General features: G+C 44.0%; 1 protein-coding gene across 11 annotated transcripts in view; it reads left to right on the top strand.

Moving 5' to 3' along the window:
- The window catches only part of TTLL5 (tubulin tyrosine ligase like 5), a 276,914-nt gene that overhangs the window by 176,297 nt on the left and 86,086 nt on the right, over nucleotides 1-14,531 (top strand). For all 11 annotated transcript variants that reach the window (XM_075926843.2, XM_075926842.2, XM_075926839.2 and 8 more), the window contains one exon: nucleotides 10,856-11,010. In XM_075926843.2, coding sequence (XP_075782958.1) covers nucleotides 10,856-11,010 — 155 coding nt within the window. The remainder of the gene's footprint in view (nucleotides 1-10,855; nucleotides 11,011-14,531) is intronic.

Here is a 14,531-nt window from a genome sequence, read left to right as displayed (position 1 = left end):
CACACTCCACCACAGTGAGGTGTCTCTCAGGCGCAGTGAGCACTGAAAGACATGAGTGGATGGGCTGGCTGGAACAGGCGGGTACAGGGTGTTGCTGTTTCTAACCCCCAGGGAGAAGGTTTCAGGAGCGCCAGGGCATTGTGGGAAGTGCTTTGTATATATGCCTGTCAGTGTGAAAGAAGCTATTTGCATATATATTTGCATGTATATGCAACCACACTTAAGTTGCAGCCTTCGGCATGTGCTGTATCATCATGGCCCCTGGGACTTCCACAAGTGAGTAGCCCTGGTGTAGACCGATCCCTCCCATGTGGGATCTGGAATTGATACTCGGTGCACTTTCCAGATGGCTGTTGGAGCCTGCCCAAGTGCTCACTCTACTTCTTAACATTAAAGAAAGTGTTCCTAACAGCCATCACCTGAGCAAGGCAAGTTAGTGAGGTTGCTGCTCTTACAGCATCCCCTCCCTACACCATATTCCACAAAGATAAGATGGTTCTCTCCCCCACCCTTTGTTCCTGCTTAAAGTTGGTTCCAATTTCCACATCAACGAGCCTATAGTCCTTCCAGCCTTCTCCCCAAAGCCTCACACCTCCTGAGAAGAACCTATTCTGCACACCCTGGATGTCTGAAGGGCCTTAGCATTCTATATAGACTGTACATGATCCTTCTGGAAATCACAGACTTTATTCATTTCACTGGAGGAGTGTTCCAGGGGAATGCCACTCTCGTCGCAGCTGGTCTCAAAACTGGTGACAGCCTGCATCCTCCAATGTTACTCCCTCTGAGGCACACTGCTCCCTATGCCCCCTAAAGTGCACTCCACTCCAGCGGTGGCAACATCAACTGGGAGTTCCACTCAGGAACTTATATTGTGCTGTTATCTGATCTTCTAATCATACTTTCATGAAGCACTATGGAATTTCTACATGAGTGGACACAAACTCTTCAGAAGCCAGCACAGTTCTTTTTATCCGTATGTGAAACCTAGCCGAAGCCCACCTTCCATCTTTGGGTTACTGCCAGGTAGTCGCCAACAGTGAAGCACACACAGGGACATCTGTTACGGACTGGTCCAGGTCTGGGCACCACTGAGGGTGTCCGCCCAGGGCGAATTGCTCAAAACTAGGGCTCCTTACAGCCCCATACTGGTGATCTTTCCCAAATAGAGCGCTTCAGCTACCAATCTGGCCAGCAGGAAGCCTCATGAGCAAAACCCCTCAGACACCTCAGCTCTCCCTGTGCCACAATCAGCTCTGGGCCTTACACACAGGTGAGGGGTTATAGAACCCAATCTCACCAACCCAATCTTACCTACCCTAAACAGATTCTTCCGGTCCCAAAGAACCAGCCACACATTCCCAGTAAATTTATACTTTAGATCTTACCCACAAGAGCATGCCGGGTCAATCCTTTAGAATCTAAAATCTAAAGGTTTATTAATAAAAGAAATAAATGGTTGAGTTTAAGGTTGTTAAGGAGAATACATTACATGCATTAGTCACCAAATTCTTGGTGCAGGCTCTCAGCAGAGATGTTACAAACTGCTATCTTAAAAGTCTCTGGTGTACATCCTATGTCAGGATGGGTCAACAGTTCTTCCCGGCTCTCTGTCCCTCTCAAGGATGCACCTGGGATCAGTAGCAGAATTGAAAACAAAATGGAGTCCGCCTCAGGGCACTTTATATCCATTCCTGGTACCTTCCAAGGTGGAGCAGGTCACATGGTCAAGTGAGCAATCCTTGTGTCCCATGCCAGCAGCCATTAGATACTAATTGGTTTGCAGGTTTCCAGTTGCATTCTTCAGGTGTGAATTGGCCACCTTGAGAGCCATTGTCCTGCTAGTTAGCATAGTCATTCATTGGACATTCCTTCCTTACAGCAGGCAGTCCAGGCCCACTGCTCTGTCTCAGGCAGAGAACATTCACAGTACAAGCACAGAGTCCATATTTATAACTCCACATACAGATATCACACAAGTATATGAATAGCATACATAGAATCAGTAGAACATAAGCTTTCATTTGATACCTCACGTGGCTCACTTTGTAGAGACTTTGGGGCAAACCCCCCCATGGATGCAGCAGTGATCTGGCTGCTCCCCTTAAAATTCAATAACGTGACATCACTCAAAGAAGAAAGGGATGTTACTCACTTTCTGCAGTAACGATGGTTCTACGAGATGTGTCCCCCCGTGGGTGCTCCACTACCCACCCTCCTCCCCTCTTTGGTTTGACACTTACATAAGAGGGTGTTCATGAAGAAACTGAGGGAGTCAGGGCCATGCGCACAAATGGAATGCGCTGCTCTCACACGTGCCCAACCCAATTAGTCATTACTAGAAAAAGTCTCCAATTTGCGGTGCGGGACAAACCCAACAGCAACAGCGGAGCACCCACGGGGACACACATATTGAAGAACTGTCCTTACTGCACAAAGAGAGTAACTTCCCTTTACCTACCTTTCTTAAAGAACTGTTGTTCTTAGAGATGTGTTGCTCATTTCCATTCCAAATCCCACCCATCTTTCCTATGTTGGAATATTTGGGCAAGAAGGAACTGAGAGGGCAGGAGTCCTATATACCATGCCATGAAGGCTCCACACCCAACCCAGTGGGTACTGCTAAAGGAAAAATTGTTTAACAGTTATGCATGTGGTGTGTGCACATATTTATTGGAATGGATATGAGCAACACATCTCAAGAGCACAGTTACAAAAGGTAGGTAGCTTACCTTTTTTTTTTTTTTTTTTTTTTTCTGCGCCAATGTGCACAGGCACTGATGGCGATGCCTCTTTCTGTGGATGTGCATCTTTTTCTCTGAAATATGCTATAAGGTAGAAAGAGAATCTCTCCTGAAGCATTGGATCTGTGTGAGGTCTCATATCACTGGGATGGATGGATCTGCTGTTGATATCAACCATGCTGTAGCATTTAGTGGTTATTAATGTTAGTGAACTGAAGAATGTGTTGAATTGGCCCAGCTTTGCAAGGAGGAGTAGGAGGGAAAACCTGATGGGAGTGCTGCCCCTCTTCGTGAAGGAGAGTGTGAGGTTTCAGGACCCAGCTATCGTTGGGAACAGCTCCAGCTGTTCCAGCCAGGGAGTTTAATCAAAGGAATAACATCAGACCACCCTGGTGAAAGCTAGAATGAGCTGTCTTCTCTGCTGTATAGCCAGCCAGTGCCCAATATTCAAGAGTCAGGCCTCCTGCAAACGTGCCTGACAGATCCCCAGGAGGATGTGGTGTTTTTCTTGCTCTTTTTCATTTGGACAGAAAGTAGTTTTTAGCAGAAACCAGATAAGTTTGTTAAACCTTTGCAGGTGTAGCTTGTAGTGCCCCAGAATGATCTTGTAAGAATAGTCTGCCACAGAAACCTCAGAATAAGGACCTTCCACTAGATATTGATGATAAAACACAAGCCTGTGCATCTCCTTTCCATACTACCTGTCTGTCTCTTACTGTGCAGATTAGAGTCCCCTTGTCCTTAGCAAATTAAGATTATATCTACAACAGTACTTTTGTCGCTATTAATTCTCTTTCAGGATGTGAAAAAACACCCCTCTGAACGAGTTGCAGTAGCAGATGTGCCAATATGGACAGGACTGTGTTTTCAGCAGATGCTTTCTCACTGACATCGCTACTGTTGCTCATTGAGAGTGGTTTAATTTCATCAAAGGGAAAGATCTCTCCTGTTGTCATAGAGCAGCTACACGGGGGGGGGGGGGGGGGGGGGAGGGGGAAGCATCTCTGTGCCACTGTAAAATCGCTAGTATAGAGACATAACCCAGATGTGCCATAAAGTAAAGTGCATGTGCTAGTACACAGCTCAGCTCCTTCTGTCTCAGACCTGAGAAGTGTGTGCTCAGGTGGCTAAGTTGAGATTAGACTAAGACCATAAAACTCAGGACACACATGAAAATCCATGTACAGCAGGGTTATCATCAGTGATTAGTCCCTTGCTGTGGCTCAGTCTATCTCTTGGACTTCTCAAGCTGTTTCATTTCCCTCCTGTAACTCTTCGGTTTGCTGTTTGTGATTTTCTTCCTCCCATGGGAGCAGAGGAGGAAAATGGAGGCAGGGCAGTTTCCTATATCACTGGAGTGGAGGGGGGCACACTTCACAATCAAAAAGAGAAATCAGAAGACCGGGGATGAAGTTTGGGTTTTTCCTGCTCTTTCACATTGCCTTCTGCATCTCTGTAGATCCCACAATGCCTCATCCCTTAACTGTTCTTCATACACTGCTTGTTCTCAGGTACAGGTGTTATTTCTGACATTGCTGACTTGTGCAAATCAGTAATAATGTGAAGGGTCTCAGCAGAAGCTATAGAAGAAGAAAATGTCAGTGTGGTTTCTGCAGCACAGTATTTGTGTCTCTCCCACTGCTCTGAAGCTGTAGAGGGAACGGAAGCAGAGGCTTTTTTATGGTGAAGATGCCAAATGGGACAAGTTGTGCAGCTAAGAACTCTTGTTTAAGAAAGATTATGCCCTTATCATCAATCATTTGACACATCCGTGCCCCATCAAAATCACTCCCACTGGAAGTTTTGAGGCTGCATGCATAGATGAGAGCCTAACTCTGAGAAGAAGCAAGAGGCGAATTCAGCCATCCGCGGCGGCAGTACTAACTTGGTTTTTTTTTATTGTTAAATGGATGCATACGCTGGAGACGCTACAAAGAAACCTCTGAGTTTGTCAGGTTTCCCAGGAATGTCTCTGGCAGGTCTTTGTCTGGAACATTTTCTGGAGACTGGAACACTTGTGCTCTGTATGCATATGTATATCCTGTAAGCTGGTAAGCTCAGCAAGAAGAGATGGAATGTCACAGGCCTTTGGCCAGATCAGTCTTGGTGCTCTCACAGATTTCACACCTCCCATCCCATTAGCCCCAGTTCTCATTTCTTCTGGCTGGTCATCCCAGTGAACGCAAATCCATGCATACAATGAAACTGCTTTGGGGTGGATTTTTACTGATTGGGTGTGGCCAAAAAGCTGACCTGGGTCATGAGAAGGTGACCCTGGAGTAGTAAGTGTGTACTGTGGTTTCTCCGAAAGGCCTTTAATGTGTGTATTTTTCCCACTATTCAAACAGTGACTTGTGGGTTTAGTAAGAAGTTAGTGGTTTGGGGTTTCCTTTTGCTGTCCAGAAAAGAGACAAGTTAAGATCCAGCAATGTTTCCCACATTGGGATCGCCTGTTACATTCTGGCAGCTCAAAACATTGAGGAAAGCAAGGCAGACGGGCCGGCTCCAGCGCTCCCAGTTCCTCTAGAACTATTGTTGGACCCAGTCAGCCAAGCTCTGACCTAGACCAGTGATGCATGTGGCATCTGTGTGTGAGACTGGGAAAATGCACCGCACTGATCTGGAGTGGAATAAATTATTGATCATAATTAATATTTGTATTATAGTACCACTCAAAGGCTCCAGCAAGAATAGGGTTCCATTGTGCTAGCTGCTATGTAGAAACATAACAAAAACAATCACTGTCCCAAAGGACTTACAGTTCATGTAAATTAACTAATTAAGAGTGGAGGGGCATTTTTAAAAAAATTAGTGAAATTAGATACCTTCCCTGCCCCCTCTGATATAATTGACTGATCTTATAGTCAAGATTACAGAGGAGTGTCTCGGGAGAGTTTGAAGGAGGAAAGTTTAGTTGCCATACAGGTCAGTTCACAGAGTGCATGCCATATGTAAGGGGCACCGTGGAAAAAAAAGTATAAAAATATTAGTTTGAGAAGCAAACAAATAGGTAGATGATACATTGTTGGTGACACAATAAGAGACGAGTGGATAAGCAGAGAGCAGCAGAATTGTGATGAGCTTTGAGTGTGGGGTGGGTTAGATGCTTGTCAGAGTAATTACTGTTGAATGCCAACTTTAATTTTATCAGTCAGCTTCTACAGGAAAATCTGTTCCAAATAAAACTTGGAAAGTTAGTTCATAAAACATTTCCTAGTAGATGCTAAGGCATCTCCCTTCACTAAAACTCTGCTGCTGCCTCTCAGTCCTAAATTACAACCCTTTAACTATTCCATTTGTGCTTGGGAAGGGGGCATCCATGAGAAGATGTGTGGGAATGTGCATTCCACAAAGAGAAGTCTAAGTTATTTCATCATCTCCAATGGTGCACCATTGCTGCTCAATGTTTTGTCTTACAGAACCCGGGCGGGAATTGAATGGGGCTTGACTACTTGTCTGTATTCACTATCTGCTAGCAAAAAGTGGCAGTGTCAAGTCCTGTGGCCTTTCAGATAGCACATCTTAGCTTTTCTGGTATGAAAAAGTCCTGGTGAGGGGGTGTAACATTTTTCAGCCTCTGATTTTGCTAGTGGAATGTTCCTCTGTCTGGGCCCAGATAGGGTGCTGTGATCTTGTTCCGTATGACACAGTAGAGAGCAGTAATCTGCCTAGTCAGTCTGAAAGAAGAAAGTTTTCTCACTAGCATGCTCTTAAAGGAGATGGGGTTGTAGGATGCATAGTGAGCTGCCAAAGAATTTTGCAGAATTGGAGTGCTATGCTCCAAGGCAGCAGGACTTTTCATTCCCTCCTTGGGGTTGAGAAGGATCCTTGGGGAAAGCACTAGAGCAGGTCATGTTGTAGAGTGGTGAGAGGCTGTACTTTTTAAGCTGACTCCCAGCTCTATTTCTAGAACACCTTTTCTACTTAATTTAATTTAAATTGATCCACACCGAAAGCTGGGACAGGTGAATAGAGAGAGCTGCAGTGAATACAAGTGGTTCACTGTCTGCTGAGGTCCCTCTGAACTCCCTAGACAGTTAAAATGGAGACTTGCACTAATGGAGAAACCAGAAGTAGGGCTAATCTAATGCTGTACTTGGGTTCAAGTGTCCAACTTGTTATGGTCCACATGTGAATTCAGCTCAGTATACAAATCAGGTCAATCAGATTTTGCCTTAGTTTCAAACAATCACCAGTTCCCTATTTGAGCACCACTAGTCCTGCTGATCTGTGCGCTCCAGTTTGTATCCCTGAAATGGAAGATTATTCTTAAAGGAGTTTCTTCTCCAGCTTTTGGGCAGGGTACTGTGCTCTTGCTTGCCCAAACTCATCTGTTGCTAAATATTTCCCTGTGTCTGAAACATTGTGGGAAGTTCATCAGATAACCAGTACTGACAGTCACCACTAGAAAAAACAAGGTCAAGCTGTTTGGTGAGGGATACTCAGTAATCTGCCCTACTAAATTTCTGACAGACTAATTTTAGTACCTGAAATTTACCAGACCATGGAGCAGTAACAAACCATTGCAATCAAGCAGGTGGGCTGGCTGCAAGTAATCTTCACTCTTTCTTTATGTTTCTGTATGAATCTGTTGCCTGTATTTAATCCTGCTGTAATTTAAACACCTGTCTAGCTGGAATGTGTGAAATGTCCTTACCCGTCACACTCACCTAGTTGCTCATCTGCTTGTAAAGACAGCTTTAAAATAAACAATATTAGGGTATCAGAGAGAAACATGCACCTAGGTTTCAGATGAGGGGTAGAGAGTTGTTATATGTCACTAAATTAACCTTGATATTGGTGTAGTTCAAGGCTGGATCAAGTCCCCACTGCATAGGCCTTCTATAACAGAGTTGTTATCACAAGTACTGACTGGCTAAGAATTGAATACATTCTGTAGTGTTTGTCTCATCCATCTGTTCTCTTTTGTCTTTATAGACTGTAAGTTATTTACAGGCAGTTACTGTCATTTATTAGATGTTTTTTTAGTGCCTAGTAAAATGAGGCACAAGCTGATTTTTGGTCTTAAATTGCTACTATAATATAAATGCTTCATATTAATACAGAACTACAAAAGGGCCCAGTGCTTGTTCTCTCGGAAGAATAATCAAATCTTTGTTGTTATTGATATAGGTAGGTCTGGTAGCACCAACTAATTTGCACAAGACTTCCCATACCAAGACCATGTTTTCAGTTGCTTTAACCATTTGGGCTGGAATTTTCAATGGCAGGCATCTGCCTCAGGCTGAATTTTTGGGGAAATTTTCAGCAAAGATGCTTGCATTTTCAGAGAAATGAGGTTAGGAAAAATATATTGGTTTAATCATGTTTAAAAAACATGATACTCTGTAATTTCAGCTTTGGACTGCTGTGTGCAGGGCCAGGGCTCAGCACTGTAACAGAAAAGGGAAACTTGTCTCTCCTGTATTACATGATCCCCTTCTAGACCCAGGCAGCATGGAGGAGAAAATTGCTTGACTCAAATATAGAAAAATGAGTGCTGGAGTTGGGGGTGGGGAATAAATAAAAGCAAGGAGACTGGATGCTGGGGGGCGAAGGAGGAGGAAGAAAAGAAATTAGGCCTGGAAGATGTGATGAATGGCAGATTAGAGCAAAGAGACTAGGTCTGGGAACCAGTGGAGCACTGGAAAGGAGTGGAACCAGGTATGATGACAAACTAGGATGCAGGGAGGGAACTGGGCCTGGAGGGGCAAAGAGGGTGGAATAAGATGTTGGGTATGGACACTGAGGTTGTGTGAGGGCCCTGAAGAGGTGATGTCTAGGGGTTATGTGCAGAAGTGTCTGGGATCACTAGTGCCCTGTCCTTCTTTAGTGCTGGTACACATACAGAATGACATCCTACTACTGTTTTCAGTTACTACAGGATCTCAAGTGACAGAGAACTGTGCAGTGGATATAAAGATTCCAACCCTGCTGATGATCCATGTGATTATTAATATGATACCATTATGATGGAATTCGTGGGGGAAATGGATGGTATCAAATTGATTTTTAAAAACCTAAGAAAGTACATACATACACACACACACACACACACACGCGCGCGCACAAAATACTACATTAAAATAAGTTATACTTGCAATGCCAAGCACTCAAAATTTGAAAATTCTAGAAAAAAAGTTGTGTATGCAGCCTTAATTTGTTCCACTTGTGTGAATGCATTATGATGATCTTTAATTACATGATCATATACTGTTTTTTTGAGAAGACTGATCTCACTCAGTGCACAGAGCAGATGATGCTTTCTTATTGAGCTGCTATTCAAAATTTTGTCATCTTCTCACTGTTCAGTGTATGTTCCCAGGCCTTATTTACTTGTACGCTATTCAGACCCTGCTCTGAAGACAGAATTACTGCTTTCCTCAAAATGGACTTTTCTCAGTGCTCTCTTCATAGTATTTGAGTGCTCGACAAATATTAATTTACCTTCATGACCAATGTGAAGTTGAGAGAGACAGTGGTATTATTATCCTCATTTTACAGGTGGCAAATTGAGGCACAGAGAGAGTAAGGGTTAGAATCCACTAATTTTGGATGCCCAGTTTGAGACACCTGGGATCTCATTTTTCAGAATACTTAGCATTGGATAGCACTCTATATGTTCAAAACACAGCTCCCACTGACTTCAGTTGCAGCTGTGAGCATTCAGCACTTCCGCAAGTCAGACTCCCAAGGCCTCAAGTTGGCACCTAGAAAATGAGAAATATGCAATCAGTGACTAGCTATGAAGAGTTGGGTTTAAGTTACTTGTAGGGTTGCCAGATGATTTTAACAAAAATACCGGACACACTTGACATTACATCACAATCTACATTACATCTTATTTAGAAAATACCGGACATTTATATTTTCTCAATTTGTTTCCTGAACAGAAAGCTCAAATATTGGACTGTCTGGTTAAAAACTGGATACCTGGCAACCCTAGTTACTTGACTAGCATGTCACAAAGAACCCTGTGGCACAGGCAGGGATAGAATCTAAATCTCCAGGTCAGCATTCAGCTGCCTTCACCCAGATGTCCTGCATGCAACAGTCTCCTCCAATACAATCCTGATTCACACTTCTCTATCTTCCACCAGCAGATCTATTTTGTGCACTGAATAAGTCAGAGGTCCTATGGAAAGAATAGTATGTGATCATGTAATTAAAGACTTATTATAATGTATACACTCATGGGGGCTGAATTAAAGTTGCCTTGGGAGCCCACATTCCAGCATTTCCTAACTTACGAGTGCTTGACTTAGCAACCTTAACATAGTTTGTTGTTTGCAATTTAATACTTTTTTGCAGTAATTAGAATCATTCACGCTTTGTTGCTGGGTGCTCTTCAAATATAGTAAGACAGTACCTGCTCATAGTTTGCACATTCAAGAAGATGAGTGACCCAAGAAAAGTAATGGGAGAAGGATACAGTCAAACAAGTAATATTTGTGTTATTAAATATATGTGCAATTTTCTTATAAATTGATCAAACAAATGCAATAACCCCTGCCTCACTTCAGAGTTTTCATTAATTGACAGGTTACCTAATTGGTTGAACAGCTTCAAAGGGAGTGGAAAATTTCTCTCATTTGGGAGAGATTTTGTTGATAATCTTATCTAAGTAAAATGGTAATGGGTCAATTTTAAATGGATAGAATGATCTGGCTCAGTGACCTAAGGATGTGGGGGGCCAGGTGAGCAACTGGCTTTTGTAAATGCTTGCAGATGGTTTATGACTTTTGTGGTTTCATTGTTCTGAATTATAATTAGTGGTGCAGGGGCCCAGTGCTGCTTTCCTTTGGGAATTCCACCCCTGCCCTTATGCACCACTGAATGGGTGTGTTACAATGAAGCATAGATGCTGGAAGCCATGTGAAGTGAGGTGGCTTTGATAGTGGCCATCCACCGTGTTTCATGCACCCAGCACAGCTTGCTCCACTCCAAGAGCTTTTCTCTTGGGAAATGGAGAAAGTTTCTACAGGAGTCATCCCTCCATTATCAGATTGTCTGGCCAATGCTTTGGATCTTTCTCAGGGTGATGTGCTGTTACTTTCTTAGCTCTTTGTAGTTCCTGATTTATTTTTGTCTTTTCTTTTTTTATTTTTTAGTTAGCAAACTTGAATCTGGCGAGTGGAGCTACAAGCAGAAAGAGCACAGCCTCCCCACTGAGCCACCGATCAGCACTTAACACAGGAGTATCAATTTGGGCTGTTCAGCCAGATACTTCCACAGCTGACAGCAAGCCTACCTCCTCAGCAGTCAGGTAAGTTAAAACAACTGCTTCTGGCTTTGAGGAAAATGGATTTTGTGCACAGAGGCCTGGAGCGCATTCTTTCTCATCATTAGCTTCTTACTCAAGAGATCTTGTTCTAGGAGTAATGAAATACAGTTCCCAGCATCTTCCCAGACCTATCAGAAACAGAGCCCATGAAAATAGCCCTCAAGTCCAGGTGCTGGCAGGGCCATGGTGAAGGGAGGACAGGTGGATGAGTAGGAGATGTCTCAGCAGTTTCCCTTCAAGCATTTATCCAAGGCACAGTTCATTACCTGATGGTACAGAAATCTCCATTGGACATGAGTTTGGCTAATTTTTTTACCTGGATGCAAAACTTGAGGGTTTGAAGACAGAAGGACAATCAATACACACTCTTCCCTTGAGTGGCTTCCTTCTGTTCTCTCTTCATTTTTTTTCCTAATCAAAGTAGACATAGGAATTTGCATTAGTGGTTAATATACCGCTTGGATTCTGAACAGAGGACTGTATGTGATTCTTAGAGGGGAAATGTGCTTACAGGATTCTGAATGGAGCTTTGACTGGTGTTATTGAGAATAGGAGCCAAGTGGAGCTACTGTTGTGTATATGATTGAGTATAAGACTAGGATCTAGATACTCCTGAGTTCTATTCCTTGTTAAGTCCCAACTATTTGTGTGAAAATTGCTTCTCTTTCTTCCTCTCTGCCTCAGATTTTCTGACTCTCCCTTTGCCCTGTAAAATAGAGATAATGAGCCTAGCCCTTTTGAGTGTTTGAGTTCTGTGGATTGAAAGTGCCATGTTAGGTGCAAATAATGATGAGTGTTTGTTACTGAAAAGCAAGTAGATGATGACTAATAAAACTTTAGAGGGGCACAGAGGGAAGAAGGGTGCTCTGGGTGGTCCCCCCCAAGTGGACCCTGCAAAAGGAGGATTTGAATTTGTATTGGAAAGCTCTAGCTAAGCGGCTCGTGTTTCACCAGTCATTGCCTTTCCCCCTTCCTGTAGAAGAGGAATGTGAGAAATAAATTCCTGGCCTGTGCCTGCCTTAGCACAGTGTTTGCCTGTGGGGTTTAGGATTATTGAGATACGCTGCAATTCTGTTCTTGGAACCCAGCCAAAGAAGTTATTACCTAATCCAAATAAAGAAAGTGTACAACAGGTGTAAACCTTCCTTCCTCTCCTGTATAGCTTTTAAGAGCAGCAGAGTGTAGGCAACCTTGTATTACTTCCATCTCCTCCACATTGCTTGTACCAATGGGACTGGGGCCCCTGCTTAACTGGAAAAGGGCCACTCAGTAGGATGCTTCCTCCTTTTTCAGATCTCTGCTGTAGGCCTCATCAATGAAACTGGTTTAGAGTAATATGATCATAAGGGTTTCACATGCATCAGCTGCAGATTTGGCAGTTGATCTATGGTTAAAAAATCTTCTCCTTTTCCATAATGCCCTGTTCCCTGCTGGCATAGGCATCCCCAGAAATATTGCCTCACCACAGTTGTGCAGCTTAATGTTTGTAAGTGTTTTATAATATATAAAAACTCCAAAATAATGCACACCATAGAGTCTTGCCAGTGTTCGTGTAGGATTTGATAATGATGCCTTTGGTGAAGCACTTATGGTTTGAAGCACTGAGAAAATGCCCTTCACAAACAAAGCGCACAGTAAGTGCTCACAATCTCTGTAAATGGTACATTCCTCCAAAAAGTGTTTGACCTGTGTGCCTTTACTTCCAGAGCACACAGTGAAGGGAAAGGTTGTCTCATGGGTCTCTCTGTGTGGGAGGGTGTTATTTGCATGAAAGGGCCAGAATAATGAAAGCCAAAATCTTTCCTATTTGTAGTCCTATCTACAAATTAAAAGGGGAATTTTGAGAACTGCCAGACAGCTAAGAGTGTAGAGTTCTGAGTACTGTTATCCACTTCTCTGAAGAAGGACTTGGAGGCATTGGAATTCTCTCTGAAGAAGAGATTTTTGAAAGACTACTGAGAATAAAAGCACACCGAGCTGACCATTTTGTTCATAGAAATGTGGGATAGGAAGGGACCTCAGGAGATAATCTACTCCACACCCCTCCTCTGTCAAGGAAGTACCAAGTATACCCAGACAGGTACTGTCTTCAAAACCTCCAGTGTTGGGGATTTCACAGCCTTTCTTGAAAGCCTAGTCCAATGCTAAACTATCCTTATAGTTAGAAAGTTTTCCCTAATTTCTAATCTAAATATTTTGCTGAAAATTAAGATTACTTCTTGTCAAATCCTTGGTGAACATGAAGAACAACTGATTACTGTTCTTTTTATAACAGCCATTAACATATTTGCCTACTATTATCAATCTTCTTTCTCAAGACTAAATATCCAGTTTTTGTAACTTCCTCATAGCTTTTTTTAAACCTTTTATCAGTTTGGAGAGTCCAGAGAAGGGCAACAAATTTGTCCACACGTTTCTTAAAGCATAGTGCCAAGGACTGAATACAATACTCCAGCTGAGGCCTCACCACTGCTGAATAGAACAGAACAGTATACCACCCATGTCTAATATATTAGACTCCTTTTCAGTGTTCCCTCTAAGATTTTCCATCCATGAGCAGAGTGAATTTTACCTTGTGCACCAATATTGAGGTATTGTGCGTTTGATCGGATATGTGCCACCGTAGCAACCATGTTATTAACAGATATCTTATAAACCTCTCCCTTTTTCCTCTGCTGCCATGTATCCCACCCTCCCCTCACCCCATCTGCTCCCCTTGTGCTTGCTGCTGCCCCCTACCCCTCACCCTCCTCTGTCATCCTGGCTCCTGCCATTCTCACTCCCCTCAGCCCTCCTGTGACCTGCCCCCCTCCCCATCCTCTCTGGCATCTTCCCTTCCTTCCCACCTTGTGCCCATCTTCTCCTCTATCACCCCACTATGATCATCTGAAGCTGCCCCTCTCCATCCCCTCTCCTAACACCTTCCTCTGCCCACCTGCCCTGCCTCTCTCCTCTGCCCTCTGGTGCCTGAGGGACAGGACCCCTACACCCCTCCTCTTCCTGTGTCTGCCCTTCACCCCCACAACCCCCCAGCACCTGCACCTTCCCTTACTCCCAGCACCCTCCAGTTGCCTCCCCCTTCTCTCTCTACCCCTGCCTTCCCAACACCTGCCCATTCTTGCTCTATTCCTCTCTGATGCCCACCCCCTCACCACTCTCTGCCCCAGTTCTCTCATGCTCCTCTGCGCCCTCGCACACGTATGACTTATTCCATCTTCTGCCTTCCTCATGCCCACCCCTCCTTGCAACCGACTCCTCCCTTCTCTTCCTCCCTCTTACCCCCATTGCTCCTCCTCTCTGCCCCTCCCCTTTCCTCTCCAAACATGACCCTGTCCCCTTCCTTCTCCCCCCTACCCTCCCCCAGGCTGCTCCTCCTGCCCTTTCCCTTCATTGTCTCCTTTGGCATTTGTCTCTCCTCCACCCTGCTCCTTGATGCCTGCCCCTTTCTTCTCCTGCCCTGGTCCCTTCCTCTCCCCTCAGCACAAGCCCCTTCCTCTCCTCAC

This window comes from Pelodiscus sinensis, chromosome 5 (assembly GCF_052426305.1).
Source record: "Pelodiscus sinensis isolate ZL-2025 chromosome 5, ASM5242630v1, whole genome shotgun sequence".
Classification (NCBI taxonomy): domain Eukaryota; kingdom Metazoa; phylum Chordata; order Testudines; family Trionychidae; genus Pelodiscus; species Pelodiscus sinensis.
Note: the sequence above shows the minus strand (reverse complement) of the source record. Positions and strands in the feature narration are given on the sequence as shown.